At 35.1% G+C, this 22,924-nt stretch overlaps 1 protein-coding gene across 8 annotated transcripts in view; it reads right to left on the bottom strand.

Annotated features, from left to right (window-relative positions):
* The window catches only part of SOX6 (SRY-box transcription factor 6), a 588,617-nt gene that overhangs the window by 165,753 nt on the left and 399,940 nt on the right, over positions 1 to 22,924 (bottom strand). For all 8 annotated transcript variants that reach the window (XM_057507418.1, XM_036877042.2, XM_036877041.2 and 5 more), the window contains one exon: positions 21,075 to 21,143. In XM_057507418.1, coding sequence (XP_057363401.1) covers positions 21,075 to 21,143 — 69 coding nt within the window. The remainder of the gene's footprint in view (positions 1 to 21,074; positions 21,144 to 22,924) is intronic.

Genomic DNA, 22,924 nt, shown 5'->3' on the forward strand with positions numbered 1-22,924 from the left:
TTTAAATTCATAGTGATAGCAACTGAGTCAAACTAGAAAGCTGTATGAATTTCTAAATTTTTACCTAGACATTCTTGCTTATCATTTCAACTAGATATATTTTGTATTCTTCAAAACAGAGAGAATTTGGTTCAGAAGTTTAATAAGATGCCCACATAGCTGAAATGTTTTGGTTTCTTTGGACACCTTTAAAGTTCTACATTCCAAACCTAACTCTGCTAACAACTAGACAGTCCCAGGACATAATACGTGATCTTGGAGAACTCCATCTCTGTCAGCCTCAGTTTCATTAAACGTAAAGTAAGTGGTTTGACCTGGTCAGTGTTTTACAAACTTTGTGCTTGTGACCAGTTAGTACGATGAAACTGGCATTTTTTAATACATTAGGGAAGAAGAGAAAAAGAGATAAACAGAAATAAGAGAGAAGCAGGAGAGAGAAGAGAAAAGAATGGAGAGACAGAGAAAAAAAGATGAAAGAAAGAAATAAGAGGGCACAAGAGAAGAGAGTGAAGAGCAACAAGAGAGGAAAGACGAGGAGCGAATGAAGATGACAAGAGGAAGTGAGAAAGAACAGAACAAGAGATGGTGGACCGAAGAAGGGGATGAAAAAAGAGGGAGAGATGACAAATAAATAGAAAAAAAAATCTCATACAAAGAGTTCATGTGGTAAGGCAAGTAACATTTAACAAAATTTCTGTTTCTGTTATGTGTACATATGCGTGTTGTGCTGCATGCATGTATCAGGTGAAATGTGTGTTTGAAAAAAACTGGAAATCATTGATCTAGGTTGTTTTCAAGGTCCCTTCCAGCCAAAACAGTCTAATTTCCTATAACTTTTTTTTTTTAGTGTAAAAAGTCTTTTATAATGAAATGTTTAACCAAAAGGAGAATTAAATGTAGGAAGCAAACATGTTAGAAAAGATTATAACTACTGATAAAACATATAATCCTAGCCTTTCAGAAAGTTCAGTATCATCTGCCAAAGAAAGGTCTAAGCAGGCTTTCTCAGCCAACGTCTGAGGAAAAACAAAATCTGAGAAAGGAAAAAAACTTCCCACACATACTTTCCAGATCAAGTCTCACGGTGAAAAGTCTCTCTCCCTTAAAGTGAGAAACAAATCTTGCCAATAAATCTTGAGTAAAGGGCTCCTAAGTAACAGGTTAAACCATTCTCCCAGAGCCTTGACACCACACGGATCTGGCTTCTAAGACTAAGCCAATGACAGTGTGAACCCCAGCAAGATGACAGCCTTCAGAGTCTTCCTCTGTGGCTCCTGTGAGCTGCGGTTCACCAAGTGGTATGGATGGTGTCCTCTGTGAAAAGTCTGAGCATGAATAGGTGCGCTGTGACTCAGCCACAAAACCAGCTAAAACTGTTTAAGGCCCCGCATTTCTGAAAGAGACTGGTTGCAAGACAAAGAAGAGTTGAGCCTCTAAAAATCTTCAAATAACCCATTAACTATGCCCTGCTATAAAGTACAGCATACTTCTATGTTCAACTCAAGGCAAGTAAAAAGTTTGTAAAGCATCTCTTGCTTGGTCTGTAACTTTTTACTTTCAGTCATTCTAGTTGGTGGACCTGTAGCAGTTACCCATTCAGTTTCTAACCAGTGTTTTCGTACTTGCTAACAAAATGCTCTGCAATTGCTCTCACATTCTAAAATATATGAACATTTTGTTTCCTTGGCTCCTTTAAGAGTTCTTTGAAAGAAAACAGTATGTCTCATATTTCCTATATGGCTTTCATATACCTAAGCTCTCAGTCATATTACACAGAGCAGATATTCAGTGAAGGTTATGAAATCAACTGCTTTTTTTATTGCTGTATTTTTTCCTATGGTTGATCACTAAAATAATAAAAGAGTAAAACAGTTCTAAAAAGTACACTTTTAGAGGAATAATTTTAAGTGTATTTTCTCATGAGTTCCAACAACTATTACTGCTCTATTTGCTGTGATAACTTGCACGCCACACACACCACCATCATATTTAAGGGATATTACCCTGGATGTTGGCAAAGCTGAATACTTAGGCTATGGTTAGTAAACAAAATGAATTAATGAAAATCATTAAGTGAAAAAACAAAAATAACATTTACTTAACATGATCATTGTTCAGATATCTTAGTAAACTGTGAGCTTCTTAAAGGCAGAGACATTATCTTTTCCACCTTGGTATGTCATGTCCAGTTCAGTACTGAGGCACTTAATAAACACTTAAAGAATTGAATTCAACCTACCAATCTCAAGATTTCTGTTTTTAACAGAATATAAGCAAGAATTATAGCAGTTATAAAGATTTAAAAAGAGACTAGACAGTAAATTTAGGTTGTAAAAACCATAGCTCTTACTATTTCTTTTCGAAGTTTCCCCAAGGAACCATAGCTTTACTGACTTGTGAAAACTACACTAAAACTTAATAATACTGAATGAAGAATTCTAAAGGACTAAACACAAAGGATATAAAAAGGTAATATTGGTTAAGGATTTATAAAAGTATTCAATATTGCTTTTTGATAAATACAAATTGTTCACTACTTTAAAGATAGAAATGAGAGTCAATGAAACTTCATAATGCATTCACAGCCCTATTTTTCTATACATTGCAGTTACTGTCAGAGTCAATCCAAACAGATCACCAAAAATTATTTTTTTATTTACAAAAGGTATACTATTTATTTCATCAAGATTATCAACTTTAATCAAGCAGGAATTGAACAGCTAATTTATCAACTATTATATCTCCAAATTGGATAATCTTAACCTCAGTTAGAAAATCAGTGCCTGGAGAATTCAAAAACCAACTCCTAAATTTCCATCATTCTATTTAATTAATGGAGTCATGAACTAAATATTTTAGTAAAATTTGTTTCATATATGTCTTTGTAATATTTGCTTCATTAAGTGATCAGCATATAAAAGAAAAAAAGAATAATTTTTATTTTCTTCTATGTCCATTAAAATGATTTAAGATTTCAACTATTCAGCCATATTCACTGAACATCTACCGTGGACAAGGCACCAAGTTAGGCATGCTGGGAATATAAAAATGAATGTGATCTCTGTCTTCAAGGACACTATGATCTTACAGGAGGGTAAGACATGCACAGGTAAGCTAAAATACTGTGTACATACTAAATATATAAGAAAAGCACAAGGAGATATGTAAGCTCAAAAGAGAAAAAGATACTTTGGGGAAGGGGACAGGATGGTGGTGATCAATGAAGGATGGAACTAGGCTTTAATAGAAGTCTAGGCTCTTAAAAGGCAAAGATGAATGTGAGCAGAAAAATTGGCATTCAAAAGAGAAACAATATGACCATTGGCATGGAAATTGGAGAGCACAGATCATGTTCACAAGATAATGCAGAGACAAGGTTGATTATCTAGCAAAAAGTAAAGTTAGAAATGAAAGTAGTACAATGAGAACTGTGCTTTAGGAAGAATACCTTGGAATGAATGTGTAGAGTGGAGAGGGATAGACTGAAGGTGAAGAGTCAATTTAAGACTGTATTTCAGAATTTGGGCATGAGATGATGATAACCTGAGTCATGATAGTAACGATAGGAATGAAAAACAGAAAACAGATAGGAGATATCTGGAGGTAAACTGAACTAGAATTGGCAATTCTATCATGCATAAAGGAAAAACAGTGATCAAGTGTGTCTTGAACAGCTGAAGCCATTTATAAGAACAGGAAATAAAGAAGCAGACAACAGGTACATGAAAAGATGTTCAGCACCACTAGTCATCAAGGAAATGCAAATTAAAATCACAATGAGCTATCACCTCAGACCTGTGAGAATGGCCATCACCAAAGACAAGTAATAACAAATGCTGGCAAAATGTGGAGAACTGCCATATAACCCAGGAATTCTATTTCAGGGAGTATAGTCAAAAGAAATGAAAACATTAACTCAAAAAGGTATCTGCACTCCCATTACAGCAGCATTATTTACAATAGCCAAGACATGGAAACAGCCTAAGTGTCCATCGAAAATGAATGGATAAAGAAGCTGTGGTATACATACACACACACACACACACACACACACACACACACACACACACACACAGATATACCATGGAATATTATTCAGCCTTAAAAAATAAACAAAGAAATCCTTCCATTTGCAACAACATGGATGGACCTGGAGAGCATGCAAAGTGAAGAAAGACAGAGAAAGGTAAATACTGTATGATCTCACTTATATGTGGAATCTAAAATAACAACAACAAAAAAGAATCATAGAAAAAGAGATCATATCTGTGGTTACCAGAGGCAGAGGCTGGGGGTAGAGAGAATAGGAAGAAGGAGGTTAAAAAGTACAAACTTCCAGTTATAAGATAACTAAGTACTAGAGTTGTCAAGTACAACATGATTACTATAGATAACACTGTTGTATGATACATAGGAAAGTTGCTAAGGAAGTTGATCCATAGAGTTCTCATCACAAAGAAACAAATTTTTTCCTTTTTTTGGTTTTTGTCTTTATTGTATTTGTACGAGATCATGAATGTTACCTAACTTATGGTAATCATTTCACAATATATGTAAGTCGAACCATTATGTTGCATACCTTAACAATGATGCCTGTCAATTATATCCCAATAAAACTGGTAAAACAAGAGAGAGGCAGATTTACAAAGACACTATATTGATTGTTCATTTTGGATAACATCCTAAACAGAAAAAGGAAAGCAAGCTTAGCCTATTTAATTCATAAAGATATGAATAAGGATTCTTAAAGTTTCTTGACTCTTATTTCTGAAGATCTTATGTTTTTCATATCCAAATGTACTCCAAATCTGGAACAAAGATGGCTTAGTTATTAGTTTAAGTGTTTTGGCATGTGTCACTTCTACTAAGACATGGCTTCTTATGGAAACCAAAGTACTTCTAAGTAGCAAGAACGCTAAGGAAAACCTGGGAGGAAATGGCTTTTACTTTTTTCTTCTCCAAGTAACATAGTCACCATTTCAATTCTAAGTAAAGATACCACCCCATTCTCCTCCAGAGTTAGATCATCATGTCTACACACAGGGCTCAGACACTTTCAGGAGATATCTATACACTAAGAGAAATAGCCATGCAGGTAGAAATTATGCTTTTTCTACTACAATCACTAATGCATACAAAAATCTGATTCACTAATGAAGACCACATTGATAATCAGATGTAATCAAGAGTTATCTATCAGATGTCCATCATATACATAAATAAAATCAATAGTTGTCCCATCTTTCCTGCTGTGCCATGAAGAGCTTGTCATGTACAGCAGAATGTTATTCCCATGAAGTGACAATGTTGCATGTATGGCCACTCATGTTCCATGTTTGAGGATTTCCTGAGATCCAGTTTTACATATTCTTAAAACAGAATTTTGGAGTTGGACAAACGTTTCAGTTACAGATAAGGTGATAAAGTGATTTGCCAAAGGTGATTCAGAAATTACTGGTTATCAAGAGAACCTATGTCACTTTTTTAGCTCTAAAGTAAATAAATAAAATAAATCAAGACACAAGTTTAGTGAAACGGTCTCAAAATTCAACTTAGTATGTTCATTACAAATTTTAAGTTCACCTTTCATTTCTAAAATTCCTCTTTGTAAACAACTTAAATAATTGATGTGTCCTGTTTTAAGAACATACAAAATAGATAAATAAGAATATGATTATTATTCAAATTTAAATATTCTCACCTTTTTAATGGCATAATAGTTGCCATGTAAATATATTTGAATGTTTATTTATAGATCATTACCTACTGAAAAAGATGTCAAGCTTGAAAACTACAGAAATTTAAAGATCAGTAGGGAAAAACTATGACAAAATGGCTAATGAAGATTGTAAACAAAAGGGAAAAATGGTCCAGTTTAAAAAATTTTTTCTAGGAAAACATGAATGGCACAAGTGGAGATATAACTGTAACCTAAATATGCCTTTTTGTTTTTTAACAATATGGATTTTTTCCCCCAGAGTCCAGAAATTGAGACAAACTAAAGAAATCATAGTTTGAAACAGACACAGAAAATGTTGAAATAAAAATCTCCTCCACATTTTAAGCAATTACAATCTAAAGAAAGAGTTCACAGTGTTGCCAAGGATGCTGCTTAGTAAATAGTTTAAATTCCTTCCACTTGAAAGAGAAAGAAACCAAAGTATCTTAGCCTCTCCCCTCCCCCTCTAGTGAATTAATATTCCATGATCTATACCATCACTGCTGATGGGGGCACCTCTTCTGAATGAGCAGAGATCAGCAAATGGCTATTTCACAAAGAATAAAAATATAACCTTGTAATTTTAATGTGTGTTTATGTTTTTTTTTTAAGTGGCATATCCATGTTAATAAACCCTGCTTAGGGAAAAAAAATAAAATAGTTGCTAAGCCATGGTGAGTAATTAGCCTTTTAGCATCCTCTTTCTTCAAGAATGCTTCCTCCTGTGCTGGTTCTTTTAAATAGCTCCAGTCCTGGCTGCCTTTGTTGGGCTTGGAAATTGTTCACATATGAGAGAAATTAAGCTCTCATTTAACAGAGACACATGCCTGTCAAGACCAGAGGAACAAAGACTAGTCCCTGGGGCCTGTTCAGCTCCCAGAGGCTGCCACTCATTCTGTTAGCAATGCTTACCCTTTACAGAATGTGTATAAAACTCAATAAATCATTTCATCTGCTGTGCTTAATACACTAGAGCTCTGACCATTTTTTCAGTGTTTTCTTTCTTATACAACTTCACAGCTAGTTAGTTAAATTTAAAAGAAGACCTTTTGTTTATTTTTTTTTGAATGCAGTAACACTTATTTAGTCAAAAAGGTAATGAGAATGTTCCCAAACACCATCAGCAGACACGAAGAGGCAGTATCTCCTTAAATGTCGTCCCAGATATCTTTCCTACATTTTATGGTTAAAAATCAGAACACCCATTTTGCCAATTACCAGTACATCTCCCAGCTGTAGAGCTGGGATTCAGGAGCAAGCTCTGACAAATATGAACCGGTTAAGAATCAAAATGGGACAGACTTGCTGTTCTATTTAAATTCAATATATTTTGCCCTTTGGAACATGCAGCCAACATGTTCTTTCAGGGCAGAGATTTAAACTACTACATAACAGTCAGCTCTTTTTATTAGGAAAGTGAAATGGCTTTCTTACAAACCCAATCAAAATGCCCCTTCACACATTCTCATTTCCAAAGAAAATATGATGATCTTTGAGCCTTCTTAAGGAGAAAAGACAACGTGACCCTTTATAGAGAAATCTCTGTACTGTCCTCCACCTCATTCCCTCACCCAGTCCTCCTGGGGAAGAATGTGGAGACTATGGGGAGAGACTAATGACCAGACTATTAAAGTCTTCCAGCTTAGACCTACTCTTATCCAAAGAGGAGAGGGGAAAGGGCTATGGGGAAATGAGTATCTGCCCATAATTATTAAAATAAGTACTTCATTCAAAAGTAAAATGCTTGGTTAATCTGTGTTTCATGTACAGTAAAAACTTCCCAAGGATTTACTCTAGCAAGTTAACCTTTCCACACAAACACTGGGAGTTCCAAGGCTGACAGCTTCAATCCCCAAGATGATGTGAACCCCCAAATAATAAGAAGGTGGTAGCACAAGGAGTTTCACCCTGCTCAGTAGGGGGAGAAGAGACAGATCTGGATTTGATAAGTAAAACCAGATCTACACAATCATTATATGGTAAAGCCCTGCAATTAATGGAGACCATAAACAGTTCAAGAAGGCAGCATGGCAGTAGCTTTCCCAGAATACATTTCATTCATATCTAGTTAGATATTAATCAGATGGACAAATGGCACACATGCTTTGTGCAAACAGAGGACTGTACATATATGCCTTGGTATAAAAAAAATGAAATAGAAGTATATCAGACTCTTTTACATTCATATTTATGTATCATTCCCAAATGATTTATCATTTTCAAATAATAAACTATTTTCATTTTTAAACCACAAATCACATCCTGCAGCTCTTAGCAGATGCAGATGTCAGAACGTGGTAGTACAACAAAATTCATTAAATAACCCTTGAAAAAATAAAACAAAGTTTATTTATAAAAAATGACATTAAGGTGAACTGCCTAATAAGAACATGGATTTGCTTAAATAAAACATTATATGGTTCTGTTTTAGATTCATCCCTAAAGCCCTGAAAGATATTAGAATTTTAGTGAGTAATTACCCTATTTACTTCAAACAAAATGGGAGGAAATCGGAAAACCATATTAAACTCTACCACACATCAGAAATGAAATTCTCTCATTTTTTTATCTTGCAACCCAATAAATAAATTGTGGTTGGAAAATTTATTGGGACTAGAAGATGAAACCTAACAAGCTAGAAAGAGGAAATGGCCAAAAGAATATCCACATCAACATTTGCTTCAAGCAATAAACCCACTTCTAGGAAGCATAACCAAGAAGTCTCCCCTTCACAGCTTAATTGTTTTCAGACAGTCTGAACTGCACTCAGCACCACCCCCACAGTCAGACAAAGTTCTAACTACTTAACACATGTCTTTTCAAATGAAAATGCAACACTTAGGGTGAAAACAAGAGAGACTGGGAAAAGGTGTTATATGCTATATATGCCACTGACATAATACTTCACTAGGACATGCTGTAATTTCCTGCAATTAATACTTAAGCAGAGCTATAAGGATTTTTTTTCCCAAAAATTATAATATTTCACTTGCAACACTAAAATTATTAAGTTTGTGTCACCCTTTCCATTATAGCCAGGAGTTTGTCACTGGCTGCAGAAATATGTTTGGTGTGGCCTGAAGGCAGACATTTGCAGACCTTCTTCCTAAATATATGTTTTTCCAAAAATCCCTTGTAACCATCATTTCATGTGGCACGCATTACAAGCCATCACAATAGCCCACAAAGTAAACATGAATTTGACCTCATAATTCAAAACCTTTCAATGGTTTAAAATGCAAACATTCCTAAGTGGACATGGCTTAAGCTGTGGCCAAATTTGACATTTGCCTGTAAGCTTTGTAGGCAGGAGTGCCGACTGCTCTCCGTTTCCTAAGGACCAGAGTTAATCCCTGTTATCTAGAATAACAGGTGGGTCAGAGTAGCCAAGAACTTCAGTGATAATCTTGTACAATGATCCATGTTCTAAATATATGGAAGATGAGAATCAGTGTAGAAGAGTAATTTTCCAGAGGTCATGTAGTTACTAGCAGAACAAAGACTAGGGACAGACATCCTGAGTCCAAGTCTAGGCTTCTTTCTGCCGCACTGCACTGCTCCCAGTGGGGACTGTGTGCTTTCCATAGAAGGGAAAGAGCAAGTTCTGGTGAGGGTAGATCAATAATCATCTCTGTATCTTCTCTTTTTCTGGGTTTGAAATCGTGACTTCCCGGAGCCAAAGGGAACATACAAGTCTATGGAGTTAATTCAGTGTGCTAGGCAAAGATGGCTGGAAAAATGAGAGATGGAGCAGGTATAGATACCAGTAAAATAGTCTGAGAGCACTGGGAAGACCTGTACCTGCATATTTTTGCCAGCTATTTGGAGACTTGGTTGTTTTGATTAATTGGGAGCTCTATTTAAGCAACCAGAAATCAGATATGACAGTCAAGTCATAAGATTTAATGATTTGTTGGTAATTACTATCTATTCCAGAGGTGATCACAAGATAAAAGAATAGATGCCTGCTCCTTGTTACCTGCATTTTAAAAAGTAAAATAAATAATAATAATAATAGTCATAACTGCAGTGCATTCTCTTCCACTCTTTGTTTAATGCATACTTTTGTAACTGACATTATTCTGTACCTAGGTTGTGTTCCATGTATTTTCCACCTGATGTTACATTATAAGAATTATCCTAAATCATTAAAAATCATTTGTAAATAGCATTTTTAACAGTCTGTAAGAGTCTTCCATATTAATATACCATAATATATTTAATCATTTTCCTAATATTGAAAATCAGGGTTCTTTCAATGTACATCAAAAATTTTTCTTGTTTTCTTATACAAAAGCAATATGTGTTAGATCATTTTTTTAAGATTAAACTAAAACAACAAAAATAGTTTATAATTCTACTACACAAAGACATTGCCTTAAACACTATATATTTAACCACTTAAGGTTAAGGTATATAGTTATTTATCACAAATCCAGGTCTCCTATAGTCAGGGCCCTATTTTATTGAGAAGAAAAGATACTGTACTGATATGAAGGCTAAGGTCCTAAAACATAGAATTCAGATTACTTCTTCTGGACTTCTGCTGGACTGCGGATGATCTGAACTTTTCCCACTAGGGATCCCAAGGAATCCCAAAGGTGTACTTGCACCCTCAAACAGAGTCATGAACGGGCCCTGCCAGAGACCAATGATCCACAATTGAAGGAAACCAAACCATCTTAACAGAAAAACAGCTGCTGTGTGGAAGCCAGCTTCAAGAGTCTACTTCATTCTTTTTTGCCTTGGTTTCTAACTCATGCATTATAGATGCTCCAACCATGAGCTGGAATTCCTCCAATGGTGGAGTGCATGTTGCTCTATCACTGTATATCAGACCTGGTCTACCTGGTCTTCCTTATCACCCTCTGGCTAGAATCCAATAATGACTACTACTCTCTCACTTTTGCCTGCTCCTCTGGGCTTTTCCCAGACACAAACACTTAGGCAAAGGTTATCTACTGGTATCTGTACTCCATCTAGCCTTCAAACATAAAACCTAGAAGCCTAAGCCTGCACAAAGCATTACAGAGAATTCCATAGAGTAGGGTAGAGAGAAAAACTTGAAACTAGTCATTCCTTTTCTCAAACCTCTGTTACTCATCACTAAGAAAGGTGATGGTTCCCATCAATAGGCATGCTCTTCCTCTCCATCATCTTCTGCAAGTTCATTCTTCTACCACTACATCCATGTGGAATTCTTTCAAACCCCAGCCTTCAGCTCCTGAACTGATTACCTGGGAGCTATCAGGACATTCATGGCTCTCAGCGAAATGCAAGTCAGGCGGAAGGAGGAGCTGGCAGCCACAGAATGACTTAGGGTCCTTTAGGACAACCAAATACCTGGACCAGCAGCTGGAGACCCTTCTCCTTGAAGTTTCAAGTCCCTATGTGCCTCCTCGGGCACCATTCAATTAGACTAATCATCCTAAAGTGCCCTGCATTTAATTCTCTATACATCAACAAATGACTTTTGCCACATTCAGCTTAAAAAACACCCAAATAAAACTGACATATCTTTTATTGAATAAATAGCACATAAGGTATGTTTTTCCATTTGGATACCTGGTTCCTGATATTATCACAACCTTTAAAAGAGTACAGGACTTATCAGACAATCAATTGAAACTACATGCAGTTTTCTTGGATTTTTCCCATTTTAAAGAAGGTATAAGGAGAAGCCAACATTTGTGTGGCTAGGAAATGAGTGATGCTTATTACAGTACAAAATAAGCCTGGCCTGTTGGAGTTGTTCAGAAAAGTTTGTCCATCTGGTCAACATGTTTAGGCAGCAGCCAAGTCAGCCTGGCTGACAGCCCTTCCCATCTGCACTAATCTCAGCCACTGTAGAAAATTCATTTTTAGACAGTTTAAGAGAAAAGTCACCCACTAAAATATGAATTCAACTAAAGTCACGACTATGACCTGACTGTGGATGGACTTTACCTTGTATTTGGATCTGTGAATTCCTTAACTTTCATTGTTTAATGTGAAAACTTTATTATTTTCTTAATGGCTTGGGTAGTGGATAAAATGAATTCAGTGTCTCACAGTGAAACATTATACCTTTTGCATCATTTATTTTCTTTTATTTTGAACAAGTAAAAATATCTGACTCCAACATTAATAACTTTGAGTGGGAGTTACCTTACGTGAATTAAAAATGGTTATGTCAGTACATCCCTTCAGAATTTAAAAGATATTTCCCTGTGCTATATCAAATGTCACACAGTATATCAATTTTTATTTCCCATCTCTCAAGTCTGGTATGCATACTGTTTAACTTCTTAAATTCTAAGTATAGATATAATTCACAAAAGCTGGGCAAATGCCTGACTTGAGGGAGATGGCATACACAAGATTTATATTAACAACTTTATTTTAAACAAGAATGACTTTTGCATTTTGTGCTGCTACATCACATAACTTCATCTGTTAAAAAAAAGCTATAAAATAAATTGGAAAGGTTCATTTACTATCCCTCTACCTTTACAAGCACTATTGATCTAATAGAAAAGCCCATTTTAGTGTGAAAGGTGAGAATTTGACCCTATTTTCCAGAATAAAATGCCACTCACCCTTTTACACAATCTCCACGCAGCTCTAATTCTCAGTCAACCATTTCTGAGTGCCTGATAAACAAACCTTACTCTCCTCTCACTGACAATTGAAATAACTCTCATTTGGCAGCCAGAGAAAATTGTTATTCTTTCTTTTCCTCTAGATTATCATGGTGATAATAATTGATTAAAGTGTATCCACACTGATTATCCTATATTCACATCACTAATCTGTAGATTGTAACTATGCATGTGCATACAGATACAAACATGCTTATACATGCAGATAAAAAAGATGTACAAGTATGTTTCTTTATAAGGAACTCTGAAATTATTCCTACACCTAATATACAAGAACAACAGCAGTAATAATAGCAATAGATACTTTGCATTGCTAGGGGCTTTATATGATGATCTCTAATCACACAACTAGTCAAGTACTATCATTATCCATCTTTTAGGAATTAATAAATGCAGGTTTAGAGATATTAAAGAACTTGTCTCATAGTCAGTAAGTAGCAAAACAATTCACAGAGCTAATAAGCAGTAGAACTGGAATTTAAATCTTGATTTATTTATCTCCAGTACTTGTGGGGGTTCTACGAAAAATTTAAATTACATACACTCTGAAACAACACCTTATTCACTATACCTTCTACTTATATGTACAAATCTAGCTTAAAAGTGCATTTGGATTCATACATTCCTCATACATGTCAAGATATAGTCAATTTCACAGAGAACTTTAAAAAAAAACACATATAAGAATAACAAATTGATTCATTGGATCAAATTCACTCTGTTTAGATAATTGAAGGCAAATGGCATCAGATATTTATGTTCTAAAAATTTTTTTCTTATTATGAAAGACTATGCTTCATTTTTATTTTAAATACCTCCTCCAAAGGCACAAATATTCTATCAACACAGTCCTGTCTTGCTAATAAAACCACACACAAATGAAAATCAAATTATTAGAACAACCGAATATAGTAAAATTGTTTAAACCATGATCCATTATAAGCTTTCTAGCTATTAAGTAAAATAGCTGCGACCAAAGTCAAAATTGTATTTCAACTGCTCAAGAGTTATTTGTTTAAACTATGACCCAACTCTCAATCTATCAATCAATAGATAAATAGATAGATAGGTAAATAGATAATTTTGAGTTCACATTTAATCATTTAATCTGCATTATACTGTATAAAGCAATATTTCTCAATCTTGATTGCTACCTAGAATCATCTAAAGAGCTTTTGACTGTCTCCATCAAAAACTGTACCCCAGACCAATTAAGTTAGAATCTCTGGGGCAGAACCCAAGCATTAGTATTTTTAAAATGCTTCTAAGAGATTACAAGGTACAACCAAGGTTGAAAACCACTGGCATCAAATGCTGTCAATTACTGCTCACTTGCGTCAGCTGGAGAAAGTAGCAGTAAAACAAAGGTATTGACATTAAAGGTGACTGACCCTCAACACAGAGACATATCACTTTAAAGCTACCAGGAAGTAATACAATTAACTATGTAAGAAGTTTATATGTAAATACCAAAATAATCACTCAGTTTTGAATACATTTCATACTATATTACAAAAAAATTCCCATTTTCTTTTTGTGGGCTTTTTAAAATCTCATCCCTTGTGAGTATACGCTCACAGTTGCAGGAGTTCTGGGATATAAATTGGTTCTAACAGCAATTCTTCAATTTTTTTCCACTTAAAGATAAGGATAATGTAATGAGATTTTAGATGTTAGATATTATTATACACATTTTACAAACTAGGAAACAAAAGTGCACAAGATCCACTCAAGTAACAAACAAGGGCAAATTGAGACACAACCTGGAATGCTGGAAACAGTACTAGACTAGGAGTGAAGAAGGTTGGGTTTCACTGATGGCTCTGACAATATTGAGCTTTTTAATCTTGGACAAGTCTGGTCTGTGCCTCAGTTTTCTTGTGTAAAGTAAAGGATTGGGACTAGAGATAGAGTTCCAAAGAAATATCAAAGAAAAACAAAAGTGGGAAATCACATATATTTGGGAATTTATTACCAAATAAAACTACTGGAACACAAACAAAGCACAGACCATCTATTATCACTTTGACTTCATAAAAGGAAAGGGCATTTTGATTCCAAAGAAAGAAAAAAAAACATAATGCAAGAATTATTTTTAAGTATAGCTCATGATAAACCCACTATACTGTTGTCCAACAGGAATAGCTACCGACCCACCATGCATCAGTGAAAAAGAATCAAGAGTACCTCTAAATGATGTTTCCAAGTTTAACACTCTGTGAAAGTGGAAGCAGGGCAGAATGGGACATTCAATCTTAGTGAAGTGCTCGTTCCATGCTTTCCTAAAATTCCATCATTAAAGAACTTCTGCCATGTACAAGTACCCAATTATTATTTGCTTAAGGTTTTTATTTAAATTGACTTATTGGATTTTATCAGCTTAAATAAACTTATTTCAAAAGGAAATTTTATATCACTACCACAAATAGAAAATTAAAATAACCTGTCATAAATAGAAAATAACCAGATAACCATGAAATAAAAGTTTTTATTTTTATTTAACTTCTAGCTACACTATGGCCTTGAAAGGTTCTGAAACTAAGAGGATCTGTCTCTCTTTCCCTCTCTGTCTGTCTCTCACAAAGAGAGATTAGCACATCCTAGAAAGGTATTAAAGACTAACACTAAACTGAGTCCTCAGTGTAATCAGAGAGATCAAGAAAAAAATAGAAAAGATATGCCTTCACCTTGGGGGACTGATGCAGTGTTATGTAATGCTACATCCTAACACCACCTGGATCATCTGCACACTTTGCCCCAGACCCTCCTGCCTCTGAAGAATTAAGTCACTTCTTTCATTAATCCCAGAAGGAAGCAGAGACTTTGCTTTCCCTGAATTTTTGTATCTGTTTTGAGGGAGAGCTGGGGAGTGGAGTCTGAGAGATAAACACAAGCAGATTAGATAGAGAAAGGAGGGTCACCTAGAGGGGGCTGGGGAAGCTAAAGAGAGTACCTGACAAGCTTTGAGATTCACTATCAGGTTCTGGTCTGCTGAGGATGTCTGCCATAAGGTCACATTTAGAAAACAGGCAGCAAGCTGATTAATAATTCCCTTAGTAGCTCATACGATCTGGCCAGGTAACACCTCTTCTTATTTCTAGATCCACTCCAACTTTAACAGTCTATGTGATTAATGCAGAGTTTCTAATCCACAATAAGAATTTATATTTTTAGCTGTGAAAGCCTTTGCTATTTATGAATTATAGCAGCTTTACCTATTCTTTATAATTCAGAAATTTCATTATTAAAATGTTTGAAGCAAGCTATGGAGCATCTATCATTACTTAAAAAGTTAATTAGATTACATAAAAGAAATAATTAGATTTGCATTTTTATCTTGGTTTTAAACTTCCAAAGAAGATCACAACAGCCTGCCTGTAGGCAATTAAAACCGCATACAGCAGAGAAATAGAGGAGAGAGGGTCTGTTTTTCCTGGCTAATTCATGATTGAAGATAGAATTACAAAATATTTTAAGGGCTTGCTGAAGCTGAGGGCTAATCCTAGACTTCTAAGCTTTGTTTATAACCCTCATTTGATTGCAAGAGAGTATCAGATACATGTACAGTGCCAATAGAAGTATCAAATAACTTCCAATAGGTTTATTTGGTCCTGTACAGAGGTTGTTGGAAGGAGATCTGTTACCTGATCAATAACACACACAAAAAAGGACTACTTGCTAGAGCCAAAACAGGAGCACTATAATTGCTTTTTGTTTATCAATGCTAAATACAATTACCAAAGAGATACAGCATAGGACAGAAGGATTATGTGAGACTGGAAGGCTCCTGACTTTCCTCAGTCTCTCTGTTGGCTGCTCAGCCATCTCCAAAAGACAATAAATGCAAGGTCCAGCTCTTAAAATTGGAGGTCAGTTAGATACTTAATGATGAAGCATATCTTCAAATATATATCTATTATTATTATCCTAGCAAAAAATTAATTAACCAGGCCATGCAGGCCATGGAGGATAATGTACAAAGTAATTATTTCTAATATTTAGACAACTAGTTCACATAAAAAGGTAGTCCTTATTCTGCTCAGCGGATACTTGGAATGCCTGTAGTTAATCATACTGAAGGAAACAAAGTCAAGATTTATCTCCTTAAAAGATGAGAGTACATCTCAAATTATTCTGTTTAATGGTAAGAACAATCACCTCCTTGCTGATAATATTGACATGATATTAACATTTCTTCTGGTTACCAGGCAGGAAAAAAAGAGAACACACATTTCATGTTGCCATACCACGAGATAAACCCACAGAAACATACAGAATACATGAAGAGCACACAGGGGATATTATCATCCACATATAAAACACTATATATGAAAAATACTCCTGTACTCTTAAAAACAGAGTGAAGCTTTAGTGAAAAGACACATACTAAGCAACATATATTATAGCATTTAAAAGGGGAAGTTTTCAGATAAGACAAAGAGCATCTGCAAAGCAACTGCATTTGGTTCAGGCCTTCCACAGATTGAATTTGCCATCTACTGTGTGTATTAGACGATTGCGGGAGGCAATCAATATTGTATATTAATCATAAAGATTGGTAATAATAAAGATTAACAAAAAGCTAAGAATTTCAAGTTTCACAGTTATGCCCAAAAAGGTGTATGTGTATCAACTGACTAAATTATTGGCCATTGGCCAGGAAGCCAAATGCCCAAATAAAATCCCAATCAGTCAGTCTACTCTTAAGAGACTTGTTCAGTCAACGATGTGAGGAGAGAACACTGCAGTATAGTATACAATACAAGCCACTTGAATAACTCTAAAACTGGGGACTGAAGAGACATTAATAATTAGATAACAGCATTCATGCCTGGAAAAGTAAGTTTTTCACAGATATTTTAATGAGCTAATGTCTCTTATAAAGATTGAATTCTAACAACAAAATACCATCATTAAATGTGTTCCTACTGACATGCTATTGAAACCAGTGAGTATGGTATGTTGTGTTCATGAATAATATCTTCTCTAGATTCAAAAGCCATGACATAGTCAAGTAACATCAGGTGAGTAAATATGAATAAATAAATATGCTGGATCAAGAAATCAGGATTTAAAAATATTTTGTTCTGCTTAGACAAGACTTATATTTAATAGTTGATTAAAATACTGTAAATATGCTTTGCTATGTCCAATGGATAAAAAGTGAATTTTGTTTATTAGTCAACATAACTCATAAATAAAATGATTCAAAAGATTGGCTAAAATACTACAGTGCAATGGGTGGGAGAAGGAGGATGAAATTACTGAAGCATTCCCAACTCTAGGATTCATATTACATGATCTATTAGTTTTGCTTTCTGTAGACTTAATAAAAACTGCTATTTCAGTCCTGAAAATATCAAAAATATCTAACCTTTTCTGGGCTTCATATTGGGGTAATAACAGTATGTAACAAATTAGAGGAATCACCATTTTTCCCAAAGCACACAGGGATTTGAATTCACTAAGCAAATAGCCTCCTAAAAGATCTGTTCATATTAAAGCATTTTAATAATAACATTTAAAGTTTTTAACCTGATTTTTCAAATGGCAGAATTTGACTCATCAAAAACATAAAAACATTAGTTTACAAAATCGTTTATCTTACCTCTTCAACATGGCTTACATGATCTTAAAAGCATCTTTTTAAAAATTTAGTTAGGATTTACCAAGGCAAAATTATGTTAAAAATCATATTCAAGAAAGAAAAAAATATATAAATGCAACTATTTTTAACTATATATATAAACTTTTGAATGATTGCAAATAAAATAGGCATGGGGACTTTTACAATACTACCTTAATCAAGCCTTTTCCTATCTCTAGTGAAAAATCCTTTTCAATTTGTGCAAACCATTGAGGTTTTCATTTGTTTCCATTATAATAGGCACAGATGTGTTTGTGTGTGGTTGTTACAAGAGGTTAGACACTCTTCTCTTTCTTCCTATTACAGTTTGCAAATACCAAAACAACAACACTAACTCAGAAGTCACCATTCTAAACTAAAAGAATAATCTTGAATGTAACCACCTGATATTCATGCCCCATCTGATTGCCATGACTGAATCTTGGTGGCCATGTTAGCTAGTAGGTTCTACGGCTCAATTTAAAAAGAAGAAAAAAGGTCAAACTTGCTCAGATTGTTTATTTATTCATTTTTTTTCAGAAGTGAAGTTAGGTTTTGTATTAATCATCTTATTTTACTCTTTGTTCTGTTTTGTTTTCATAAGGCAGAATGTTTCTTTCATGATAGAAAAATGTTAAGAGTATTTCTTAAATCTTGTATTTTGCTCAAAAAATATATTAAAATTAGCCCAACAATAATCTCTCCCCTAAATCCATTCACTTCTATGGCTTGTCAAAAACCGTATTTGAAAATACAGTTAATCCATTCCCTTTCCAAAAAAAATAACTAAAAGGCTGCATATCAAATACCTTTTTTCTAAGTGTCAGAGATGAAGATGTTTTTGTGTAAGGAGTGTTTTTCAGCATTTGAAAAATTCTTTGAATGGTCTCATACTGATAAGATAAATACTGACAAGATATGCAGTGAAGCAGTAGCTTAGGACAGAACGAACTGTATATAGAGGTTATTGCTTCCTCTTAATTTTAAAAATATGAATTCCTATTACAAGGAATCTTATATATCTAAAATGAATATAACTCTGACACTTTGAATCTATGATTTTATAATTTATACTGCTGATGTCAAGTGTTGATGAGCTTCAACTTTTTAAAATTTAAACAATGAGAAATATCTACAAATTTTAAAAACAATTAAACTTTTATTAGAAACTTGAAAAAACAATTTTCCTATCTTCTCAAATTGAACATCCTGATGAATAATATTTTAAGATCATGTTCTATAATTTCCTGAAAAAGACATCAGTTTCGTGTAGTCAATTTATAACTATAAAATCATATATAATCAATAAAATACTAGTGATACTTCATAAAAATACTCTGAACTGATTCGGTTCCTATTCATCTGAGATCCTCAGTACCACAGGCAAACATCAACTATGAGAGCCAGTTAATACAAACAACATTGGACTAAGAAGTGAAATATATTCAAAATAAATAAAGAAGTAAATAATAAATAGGCAGTAAAAACATTAACAAGTAACTGATATGGGAACATATCAGGGAATGTCTCCATTCCTGCTTTGCGAATAGCAAAAACAGAGAGAATCAGATGATCAGGTTATTTAACACCTCCTGAGTTTTTAGAAGGAATCTAGAGAAATACATAGGAAGCCACAGGCTAAAAATCTTGACCTTAGCAGTAGGAGACACACTGAAAATTCTAATAAGGGCAGAACAACCCCTGGACAGTTATTTAATTAAGGATCTCAGCATGAGTCATAAAAGAGATATCAAGATGAGAAATTATTCCAAGATTTAATCGTAAAAGCTGACTGTCAAAAATGCCAGAGACATTCCTTCTCCTCTATATTTGGACTCCTTATTTTGAAACATATAGACTTGAGTACAGTATATAGAATCAGAACTAATTAACAACACTGGTTAAAACCTCCTAGTGAAGATAGCTGGACAAATCAAATTCAGTACAGGTACTTCTCTAGGCACCAGGCTGGCATTTTAAATGCAGTGACTACTACCTGGAAAACTGTAATTAACAAAATGAAGCAAGGCTCTAAGTTAAAGTCACTAGCTTCATCAATGAGATAGGAGATTAGAGTGAGCTATAACTTCAAGTGAACGATTTTTTAGAAATACAGGAAGGTGTAGTATTAACCTCAAGGGAAGGAATAAAATAATTTATTAGGATATACTGCCCCAACTAGGTTGATCCCAGAGGTTAGAAAATATCCACAGCAACCAAGAGAAACCACAGAGGCTGTGGTGGTACAAATAACTCTGGGAGCAGTATTCCTGAGGATTTATCACCAGACAACCAGTTCCTTATTCTATGGCTTTCTAGAAATCATATTCCTATGTTCCTATCAAAACATGGAGACCAATTCCCGTTACTAACTCAAACAGCTGTTAGTTGAATTAACCGTCAAGTATCTAAAGGGATAACAGATATCAGAATTCTTTCCCAGACCACTGTAATTATGATCTGTATATTGTTGCACTGTCACAACACAAAAGGGAATTTCTAAATTGCGTTAAAATTATTCAGAAGCAAGTTGTTATTCCTTTCTAGACTATTAGCTCCCTGAAGACAATTACTCATCAATCTTAATATTCCCTTCAGCGCCTAGCAGAAATGCAGTTAATATTTGTTAAAGAACAAATTAATTACCACCAGCCTTCTCCCCAGGTCACAAGATTCTTCTCGTAACTGGCCCAGTCAGACAGTCCTAACAAGCAAATAGAGACAAGCTTCTCCCCGTGATACTATTAAATAGTAAAACACAGAGCAGAAAATGGTTTGTGGCAATAAAGATAGCCTGTGTATGCTACCATTGAATCTCCTAGTTTCCACTAGGTTGTGTTAGGCAAACGGCAGAAGGAAAAAAAGATAAAGTTTTCTCTGCTTACACATCCCGCCAGGAAACAATGTTCCGACCACCACATAGTCGGTACTTCCTACATCCACTTACACGATTGCATACAACGTCCTTGAACGACAGCCCTGTTGGTGTTGTTTATAAGAGAGGGGTGCATTCGCAGCGTCTTAAATTCCGTTTTCAGGGAGGAAGGTATCTGAGCATACTCAGGCGAGAGTAATAAAACACACCGACCTGGATCTGCTGCTGCAGGAGATTGATTTTGTGCTGCTGTTGCAGAAGTTGCTGCTGTTGTCTTGCAATCTATCGGAAATAAAGTTTCATTAAGTTAAAATGAAAGGCTTACACCTCTGCCGTTACCTCAGGCATCTCTCCTGGCGTTACAAGAGCACCTTGCTACACTTCTGTGAAAGAGTTTCCATAAAAGGCAGGCTCCAAAAGTTGGAGAAAAAGAAAAATTTCAAACAGGCGCCATCTCTGCTTACCTTTGAATCATTATCTGTAGGCAAAAACTGCTCCTTGTATTACATGTGTGAGCAATCCATCTACACCTGCACTGGGCACCTGGAAACAATGGGAGTTTGGGGAATCTGCCCTTGGGGAATAACGACAAGAAAACTGGCTACGTTCTTCTCCCCAAGAGCTTAATTGGGATGTAAAAAGTAAAATCTGTAAGCAGAGACAGGAAAGAACTCTCTATTACTTACGGTCCACTTTGGTTGAAACCTTTTCTGATGTAAAGACTTTCAGAACTGATTAACACTTACAGATACTGTCGAGGGAGTGCCAAAACACCACAGCAAAAAAGTTAAAAATCTTTATCTTTTTTATGTCATATGTGATGCATAAAGCATTTTTAAAAACAAATAAAATTTAATATTTATCCACTTATCTTTTTGAGGGTAATGTGTTAAGTTTACAGTTCAGAATCCACATAGAAGTTTTATATTCCCTTGCTTCACCCAACAATCAAATTTAACATGTTAACAACATCATCTAGTCTATAAAAAGAAATATTAACCACTTAACGCAAGACCTACTGAGGACTGAATCAGCCCCTCAGGAGAGCAAACAAATTCTTCAGGATAACGGTGTTTGCTATAAAACATGAGTTAGACATCAGGCTGCTTATTGCCTGAAAAGCTGAGCTGCTACAGCTTAAAGCCCAGGCTGATGCCCCTTAGTGAGAATATACTCATTCCCAGCCTAGAAAGCAGAGAGAAAAGTGGCCAGAGAGCACTTAGAGAGACTTGGTTTAGTGGTGTCCTTTAGGCAAGACTTAGGAGTTTTTTTGCTTCCTATTTCTTTTATTTGCAAAAGCCAGTGTTCTAGAATGGGCAATGCTGGAAGTGGAAATGAGTATGGATTAGCCTCCAAAAGTATACTTCCTGAGTCTTTTTGATGCTTTAGCTTAGAGCAGAGGGAAACATCCAAATCACATTTCATTCAGCAGATGACAAAAGAGCAGGACGCTCCCAAATGTTGCCTTTCTGGTGCTGACTGGCTCATACTAGAGGTCATGATAAAGCTACCCTAACATAGGCTACCATTTGAGAAATGGGACCACGCCTCCCCCAAACTTTATAAGCAAAATGGAAACAGAAATTAATCAGGTTGGAAAGGCCCACTCAGCTTGCAAAACCATTCAAATCAGAAGTGGACAATTCACTCTGCAACTCTAGGTATAGAAGCTGGATTCTCTGAATATTTATTTCCTCTTAGCAAACCAGTGAAACACCACTAGGCATCTAATATTGATGGTTCCTCCTAAATGATAAAGTGCTGCATAGAAATGCATCCAAAACACCACAGTGCAATTACTATCAACCAGTCTAGATGTATGGGTTTGACACAGTAAAGTATGGTACATAAGCACCATGTGGCTCAAATTCTGATTTTTATTTGCCAATCGGTTGAGCTACATGCTCGCTTCATTGAGCATGACAACCTAGTTTTAAGTGTCATTTAATTTTCATTTTGAAATATAATTACAAAGTGTTCACTGTAAGATATCACTCGTCTGCAAATGTGTCAAGATTAATTTGTGCTAGCTTATTCACAAGTGTCAATAGTTAATTACTGTG

Source organism: Manis pentadactyla, chromosome 9, assembly GCF_030020395.1.
Source record: "Manis pentadactyla isolate mManPen7 chromosome 9, mManPen7.hap1, whole genome shotgun sequence".
NCBI lineage: Eukaryota > Metazoa > Chordata > Mammalia > Pholidota > Manidae > Manis > Manis pentadactyla.